At 50.2% G+C, this 8,628-nt stretch overlaps 2 protein-coding genes across 3 annotated transcripts; one reads left to right on the forward strand and one right to left on the reverse strand.

The window, feature by feature from the left end:
• The first annotated feature begins 1,668 nt into the window (after positions 1-1,668).
• ZSWIM1 (zinc finger SWIM-type containing 1) lies at positions 1,669-5,724 on the forward strand. Of its 2 annotated transcripts, none has more exons than XM_017944770.3 (2): positions 1,669-1,988; positions 3,326-5,724. In XM_017944770.3, exon 2 carries the CDS (start codon positions 3,472-3,474, stop codon positions 4,840-4,842), a length of 1,371 nt encoding a protein of 456 aa, XP_017800259.1. In that variant the 5' UTR covers positions 1,669-1,988; positions 3,326-3,471; the 3' UTR covers positions 4,843-5,724. The 2 variants fall into 2 exon arrangements, with proteins under 2 accessions (XP_017800259.1, XP_003904722.1); XM_003904673.5 differs by lacking the exon at positions 1,669-1,988 and adding an exon at positions 2,004-2,060.
• A 1,234-nt stretch (positions 5,725-6,958) lies between these two features.
• SPATA25 (spermatogenesis associated 25) lies at positions 6,959-8,568 on the reverse strand. Its single transcript, XM_003904675.5, has 2 exons — positions 8,005-8,568; positions 6,959-7,613 (listed from the first exon to the last, which is right to left on the reverse strand). Exons 1-2 carry the CDS (start codon positions 8,057-8,059, stop codon positions 6,985-6,987), a joined length of 684 nt encoding a protein of 227 aa, XP_003904724.1. The 5' UTR covers positions 8,060-8,568; the 3' UTR covers positions 6,959-6,984.
• Between the last annotated feature and the right edge of the window lie 60 nt (positions 8,569-8,628).

An 8,628-nucleotide genomic window follows, 5' to 3' on the forward strand; every position in this document is an offset into this window, starting at 1 on the left:
TTTAAAGAAAATTGAGGCCGGGCGTAGTGGCTCATGCCCATAATCCCAGCATTTGGGATGTCGAGGTGGGTGGATCATCTGAGGTCAGAAGTTCGAGACCAGCCTGGCCAACATGGTGAAACCCTGTTCTACTAAAAATACAAAAATTAGCCAGGCACGGTGGCCCACCTATAATCCCAGCTACTTGGGAGACTGAGGCAGGAGAATCACTTGAACCCAGGAGGCAGAGGTTGCAGTGAGCCTAGATCGCGCCACTGCACTCCAGCCTGGGTGACAGAATGAGACTCTATCTCAAAAAAAAAAAAAAAAAAAAAAAAGGGGAAATTGAGTATTAGCAACCTAATGGGGTTGTGGAGCCAAATAGAACCTGATGCCTCACATTCAAGGATTTAGCAATCTGCCTCTTACCTTGCCCCCTTCCTACAACCAAGCTTTCAAGGTTGATTTCAGGTTGCCTTATGTTCTAGCGGGAAGAGGCCAAATAGACTGGAAGGTGTGGGGGAAAAAACCTGAATCTTAGACTTGACTGGCAGCAACTTGCTGGAGAACTGTGGGCAATTTCTTTGACCTCAGTTTCCTCTGTAAAAATTAGCATGTTGACCTGTTCTAATCCCAAATTTCCCCTCTAGGTTTACATAAGCACCTTTTTTTTTCTTTCTTTCTTTTTTTCCTAATGAGATGGAGTTTCGCTCTTGTTGCTTGTTGCCCAGGCTGGAGTGCAATGGCAGAATCTCGGGTCACTGCAACCTCCGCCTCCTGGGTTCAAGCGATTCTCCTGCCTCAGCCTCCCGAGTAGTTGGGATTACAAGCATGTGCCACCACGCCTGGCTAATTTTTTGTATTTAGAGAAGGGGTTTCACCATGTTGGTCCGCCTGGTCTTGAACTCCTCATCTCAGACAATCCACCTGCTTTGGCCTCCCAAAGTGCTGGGATTAAAGGCATCACCTACCGCACCCAGCCCAATAACATTGTTGATGCAAAGTACCAACACTGATTTGATGTTGCTAGTTGGTAAACTTAATCCTCCAAGGCCTGGTAAACACCCAGCTTTCTAAGTCTGCCATCTTCAAGGGAACTGAGGACAAGAGACCAGTCAGTAGGCCCTTACACTAGTGTAGTAGGACCCTAAATAAGTCATGGCACCATTCTGAAGAATACTGGAGGGGGTCGGGCTAGCGAATGTCAAATTTTGGCTTGTTTAAGGGGATCTGGATTTCCTCAGCTCTAAAAGTTGGGCTCCCGATCCCCGAAGGAGCAGTAGAATTTGAGACCTGGAACTCAGTTTCCTCATAAGGTAGAATATGCATTACGACTATATATGCACCGTTTCCTAAACTCCAGGGGCTTTAGAGTCTGACACACACACATACACAGAACAAAACAAAACAAAAAATCGCGTGGCTCACACCTGTAATCCCAGCACTTTGGGAGGCTGAGGTGGGCGAATCACGAGGTCAGGAGTTCGAGACCAGCCTGGCCAACAGGGTGAAACCCCATCTCTACTAAAAATGCAAAAAATCAGCTGGGCTTGGTGGCAGGTGCCTGTAATCCCAGCTACTCAGGAGGCTGGGGCAGGAGAATCATCGCTTGAACCCGGGAGGTGGAGGTCGCAGTGAGCCGAGATCGTGCCACTGCACTCCAGCCCAGGCGACAGTGCGAGACTCCATCTCAAAAAAAAAAAAAAAAATCTATAAAATTGCTATTTATTTTCCTTTTCATTTTCTGCCTTTGAAGGAGCTTCAATAGTAACGTGTCCTTCCAGTCGCCTAGCCTGAAGGGAGGCCCCAGAGCTCCAGCTTCAAGGCTCGGCTCTCCCAGATGCAAGTATCGTTAGACTCTCATTGGTTACCGCCGCCGAGCCCCTTGTAACCCTGGCAACACTGCCCGCCCGCGAATCCTCGCGCTACGATTGGTCCATGGTGCTAAAGCCTGAAAGTGAATTCCTCAGACATTGGCCCGAGTCACTGCGATGCTGACACCGTGGTTGGTGAGTTTGGATGTCAGTCAGAGTCGGAGGCAGGGTCAAATAGGGAGAAATGGCGACGGAGCCAGGCTGTGGGTGAGTGATTCCTGAAGGGGTGGAAGTGTGAGACAGTGGATTACCGCAGTCAGCCGTCATACAGCTCCCAAAGGGGTGTGAGGGAGGTTTTCTTCTCATCCGGCTCCAGCCGGACTCGGAACGTCAGACATCCACATCTCCCACTCAGGTTAGAGGTGAGAGGTCAAAGGCCGTATTCCCTCTCTGTTGGTTTTTGGACCCAGGTACTGTGGACAGCGGTCAGGATCCGGAACCAAAGACTCAGCTTTCAGCTACTTACAGAGTAATGGTGGGCAAGTCATTTAGCTTCTTTGAGCTTTAGTTTATCATCTGTAAAATGAGGACGGTAACTCGGTCTGGGGCCAAATAGAAGAAACGCTGGAATAGACCATTGCTGCTAAAAGAGGGATATAGTAGAGGCAGGAGAAGCTATGTACATTTGTTAGCCATATTTTATGGTGGAAGGGATTGAGGCTCAGAGAGGGTCACTGACTTGCCCAAGATCACACAGCAAGTTTGGAGCAATTGCAGTTCAAGTCTTATGCATACCAGGACCAAAGGAAAGAATGGATGCCGATCAGTCATTTATAAATATAAAATCATATTTTTATTTTATTTTTTGAGACGGAGTTTCACTCTGTCACCCAGAGCTGGAGTGCAGTGGCGCAACCTCGGCCTCCTGGGTTCAAGCGAGTCTCCTGCCTCAGCCTCCTGAGTAGCTGAGACTACAGGCATGGGCCACCATGCCCGGCTAATTCTTTTTGTATTTTTAGTAGAGACAGGGTTTCACCATGTTGGCCAAGCTGGTCTCGAACTCCCAACCTCAAGTTATCTGCCCACCTTGGCCTCCCAGAGTGCTGGGATTACAGGCATGAGCCACTGCACCTGGCCAGAATGCTATTTTTTTTAAAAGGCCATATGCAGCTCTGGCCGTACCTATTTAAATCCCCTGTAACCATATCTTTCCATAGCTAGCTTCTTATCATTTAGATCTCAGCTCCAATATCATCCTTCTCCCCTGAGAGGCCTTCCATTAGCACTTTAACTAAAGTATCCCTCCCTTCCCCAGCTTTCTCTCTGACATGTTACTCAGGTTTATGGTCCTTGTAAGCTTCATTATTGGATATATTTTTGCTTATTTGTTCACATGTTTATTCACATGTTTATTATGTATCTTCCCCTAGAACAGTGCTGACATATAGTAAGTGTTCAACAAATATTGTGTGGATGAATAATTGAAGAGCCAGGTGCCTGCTGTCTCCTTAAACCTCTGTTCCTCTCCATAGGCCCGTCTTTGGAAAAAGATCTGGGAATGATTGTCTAGCCTCAAGCCTCAACTTACTTGAAGCTTGAGAGACTCAAAGCCTCATGGACAGCTGCCCTGCAAAGAAAGTATTTTGACCTTGGCATTTGGACATCTCCCATCTCCCCCATGGCCCTGACAATGCTGAATGGGCTCCTGATTAAGGACTCAAGCCCACCTATGCTGCTGCACCAGGTTAATAAGACTGCCCAGTTAGATACCTTCAACTACCAGAGCTGCTTTATGCAGAGTATCTTTGACCATTTCCCTGAGATCTTATTTATCCACCGGACCTATAACCCAAGGGGTAAGGTCTTATATACCTTCCTGGTGGATGGACCTCGGGTGCAGCTGGAGGGTCATCTTGCCCGAGCAGTCTACTTTGCCATCCCTGCCAAGGAGGACACTGAAGGCCTGGCTCAGATGTTTCAGGTATTCAAGAAGTTTAACCCAGCATGGGAGAGAGTCTGTACCATCCTGGTGGATCCCCATTTCCTTCCACTGCCCACCCTAGCCATGGAGTTCCCCGCAGCTGAGGTCCTGCTCTCAGCCTTCCACATTTGTAAGTTCCTCCAGGCCAAGTTCTATCAGCTGTCCCTTGAACGACCCATGGAAAGGCTGCTCCTGACCTCCCTGCAGAGCACAATGTGCTCAGCCACAGCAGGCAACCTGAGAAAGTTGTACACACTTCTGAGCAACTGCATCCCCCCAGCCAAGCTGCCCGAGCTTCACTCACACTGGCTGCTCAATGACCGCATCTGGCTGGCTCACCGCTGGAGAAGCCGAGCTGAGAGCAGCCGCTACTTCCAGAGCCTCGAGGTCACCACCCGCATCCTCAGCCAGTTCTTTGGCACCACCCCATCTGAGAAACAAGGTATGGCTTCTCTGTTCCGTTACATGCAGCAGAACTCTGCAGACATGGCAAACTTCAACCAGGGCCTGTGTGCCCAGAACAATCATGCCCCCTCAGACACCATCCCCGAAAGCCCCAAAGTGGAGCAGCTGGTAGAATCCCATATCCAGCACTCCCTTAATGCCATCTGCACAGGGCCAGCAGCCCAACTCTGCCTGGGCGAGCTTGCTGTGGTCCAGAAATCCACACACCTCATTGGCTCTGGCTCAGAAAAGATGAACATACAGATCCTGGAAGATACCCACAAGGTGCAGCCCCAGCCCCCTGCCAGCTGCAGCTGCTACTTTAACCAGGCCTTCCACCTGCCCTGCCGCCACATCCTAGCCATGCTCAGCGCCCGCCGCCAGGTGCTCCAGCCCGACATGCTGCCGGCTCAGTGGACGGCAGGCTGTGCCACCAGTCTAGACAGCATCCTGGGCAGCAAGTGGAGTGAGACCCTGGATAAGCACCTGGCAGTGACTCACCTCACTGAGGAGGTGGGTCAGCTGTTGCAGCACTGCAGCAAGGAGGAGTTTGAGCGGAGGTACAGCACCCTGCGGGAACTGGCTGACAGCTGGATTGGGCCTTATGAGCAGGTCCAACTCTGATTATTCTCGATGCCCAGAGATGCTCATGCACCTGTGCACACTGCACACTCACATCCACCTGTACACACACACACACACATACACACACACACTCTCTCTCTCTCTCTCACTTATACTGTTGTATTTCCGTGGGCCCTCCTTCTAGAATAAGGACAAGGTTCAAAGGTCTTCTCATCTACCATGGCCTGCTACCTAGCATGTGTCTAGCTCAATGAGACAGGAGTCAGCAGATCTTATCTGTTTAGTTTACTCAGGTGGCCACATACAGTCTCTATTGTATATTCTTGGTTTTGTTTTAACATTTTCATAAGGTAAAAAACATTCTTAGCTCAAAGGTCTTATAAAAACAGGCAATCCAGCTGGGCATGGTGGCTCACGCCTGTAATCCCAGCACTTTGGGAGGCTGAGGTGGACAGATCCCTTGAGGTCAGGAGTTCAAGACCAGCCTGGCCAACATAGTAAAACCCCGTCTCTACTAAAAATACAAAAATTAGCCAGGCATGGTGGCGGGCACCTATAATCCCAGCTACTCAGGAGACGGAGGCAGGAGAATCGCTTGAACCCGGGAGGTAGAGGTTGCAGTAGGCCAAGATCCTGCTGCCACTGCACTCCAGCCTGGGAGGGAGAGACTCCATCTAAAAATAAAATAACGGCAACCCCTGGTCTAAGATAAGAGATTAAACATCAGGTTGAGGTTTGGGGCGTGGTAGCAATTGCCCTAGTCATGAGATGACTCACTTAACCCATCTCCTTTGAGTGAACTGGGCTGGGAGGCTTCCTACAGGGGAAGAGGCCCCTCTGGGGAGCTGGCTTAGCCAGGCTCCCTGAACTTCTTTCCTTGTCCTATCCTGGGGTCAATAAAACTGAATGCTGCATATTCTATCACTTGTCTAGTTTTTTTTTTGTTCCATAGAAGGCAGTTTAGGGTATATCATGGAAATAATAGACTTTAGAGTGTTATACAACATGTGAATCCTGGTTGATTCCTTCCCTGCTTGATTTTTGTGCCTGGTTCTGCCTTTTACTAGCCATGAGTCTTATTAGGGTAAGTTACCCCTCTAAACCTCAACCTGATTGTCTGTAAAAATGGGGATTTCCACAGGGTACGTTTACAGAGCAGGCATACCTAGTGGGTGCTCAATTAAGTATTAATTTTCCTTCCTTGCCTATGGTCCTATGATCTGCCTTCAACATGCTGGAAAATTTAAGGCAAGAGGAGAATTCACATGACTAGGACTTAATATAAGAAATTCTGGTCAGGCGTGGCGGCTCACACCTGTAATCCCAGCACTTTGAGAGGCCAAGGCGGGCGGAACACCTGAGGTTGGGAGTTTGAGATCAGGCTGACCAACATGGTGAAACTGTGTCTCTACTAAAAATACAAAAATTAGCCGGGCGTAGTGGCAGGCACCTGTAATCCCAGCTACTCGATAAGCTGAGGCAGGAGAATCGCATGAACCTGGGAGGCGGAGGTTGCAGTGAGCCGAGATCGCGCCATTGCACTCCAGCCTGGGTGACAGAGCAAGGCTGTGTCTAAAAAATAAAAATTAAAAAAAAAAAAATAAGAAGAAGAAATTCTGGGTAGGCCAGGTACGGTGGCTCACGCCTATAATCCCAACACCTTGGGAGGCCAAAACAGGCAGATTAGAGCAGCCTGGGCAGCATGGCAAAACCCCTTCTCTACAATAAATACAAAAATTTGCTGGATGTAGCATGTGCCTGTAGTCCCAGCTACTCAGGAAGGCTGAGGTGGGAAGATCACTTGTGCCCAGGAGGTTGAGGCTGCAGTGAGCTGTGATCATGCCACTGCACTCCAGCATGGGTGACAGAGTAAGACCCTATCTCAAAAAAAAAAAAAATCTGATCAAGTCTTCAAAACATAAAAGCAGCCTCAACTCTCCAAGCAGGGGCCCCTACCTCACATAATTTCCATTGTATATACCTGACAAAACCTATCTCCTGTCTTAGTGGTATCTGGAGAAACTTTAGGGTCTGGAAGTCCCTGATGAAGGACTGGAATTTGTCAGAATGGCTCAACCACCAGCTCTATTCCCATCCCTGCCATAGGCCCTCCTCCCAACCCTGTCTGCCCAAGAACCATACAGAGAAGCCACCCTGCGTATCTGGTGCTATTTCATCCATCTACAAGCAGGAGCCAGAAGGCTGGCTCCTCTTAGATCTCACTAGCGGCATCTTCCCAGAGGCTGTGTGGGCATGCGCCTGCTCCCACCGCGCCCCCTCCACAGCACCCTCTGGCTCCGGATGGGCCATCATGAAAGCTTGAGCAGCCCAGATCAGGTCCTCTTCCCGAACGCCTGGGACGGGCACGGTGGGGATGCCAGCGATCATCATAGCGAGGGTGAGGATGCAGATGTCAGGCTGGGAGCTGGCCTCCTTCCCCACTGCCTCAGAGGGTACCGGTAGAACCCTTGGTGACAGCCCACACAGCATCAGGGGCCTAGGCCTGCTGGGGCCACCCAGGTCGGGGGCTCTGCTTCTGGAGTAGCCATTGTCCCAGCCCAAGCTCTCCGGCTGCCTCACATGCGGGAATTTGTGGCAGTTTCGGCTGTATTCCTTCCGTAGTGTCTCCCAGCTAGTCCCCCCAGGGCAGCCCCTGGCTTGTGGCATTGCCAGGGCTGGGCCCCAGGCCTGGGCAGCAGGTGCCACCTGCTCAGCTTTCTGGCTCAGTGGGCCTGTTCCGCCAGAGGCCATCACCACTGGCTCTATAGGACTACAGAGGCCAAGGGACAGGCCTGGAGAAGCAGTCCCACCTGCAGAGACAGGAATGAAATGGAACGTTATTCTCGGTCTCTTTGAGGAGTGGCCCCCGAGGGGCAGGGCATGGGAGCAGAGCTTGGGGGAGTAACAAAGACCAGCCCCAGCGGACTGTCTAGAGGTTGGGAACTAGGTGTTACTCATATCCATACTCCCAGTCCCCAACACAGAGTAGGTGATGGAGAAGTGTTTGTTGAATTAATGAACAGTGAGCAAGCAGGTAGTTATTGATTGGCAAGGACATTTGGAATGGCTTTTCTTCTAAAAGAATTGATTCTAGGGCCAGCCCCCAAATGCCCAGCAGAACCACCACCTCCCCAGAGCCAGAAAGCAACTTCTCAGGGGAAGCTGCAGCGCTCCCTCCAATTGCAGGTGCCCCCTGCTCACCTTGGCCAGAAGGCAGAGGACCTGGATGAGTTTGTGGAGTCCTGAAGTAGGACATGGCTTCCCCAGAGCCCCGGTTCGTGAGGGAATAGTAATCTGCCTCCTATCCTCCCTTCTTCGCCCTTCTAGAACGTCACCTCATAGACCCTCCTCTTTACACTTGGAACCCACCTTACAGCATTGACCTATTCATTCTAGAACCTGAACATGACAATAGGATGAGGTTAAAAGAGCACCAGACCAGGAGCTGGGTATTCTAGGTTCTTGCCCTAACCTTGGATGAGTCACCCGGACAGTTTTGTTCCTTGATACCCTTATATGTAAAGTGGGTCTGATGACTGCCCACTATCTCATTAGAAGTTTTGAGGATGAAATGAGGTCATTTGTATAGAAGCAAATGACCAGAGATGGAAATACAGGAGCCAAGTGCTTTGTGCCTTGTAGAGTAAGACTTGGGGTCAGACCCAGTATTAGTATTTTTCTTTTTCTTTTTTTGAGATGGAGTCTCACTTTGTCACCATGGCTGGAAGGCTGGAGTGCAATGGCAAGACCTCAGCTCACTGCAACCTCTGCCTCCTGGGTTCATGTGATTTTCCTACCTCAGCCTCCCAAGTAGCTGGGACTACA

Source organism: Papio anubis, chromosome 16, assembly GCF_008728515.1.
Source record: "Papio anubis isolate 15944 chromosome 16, Panubis1.0, whole genome shotgun sequence".
In the NCBI taxonomy this organism is placed as follows: domain Eukaryota; kingdom Metazoa; phylum Chordata; class Mammalia; order Primates; family Cercopithecidae; genus Papio; species Papio anubis.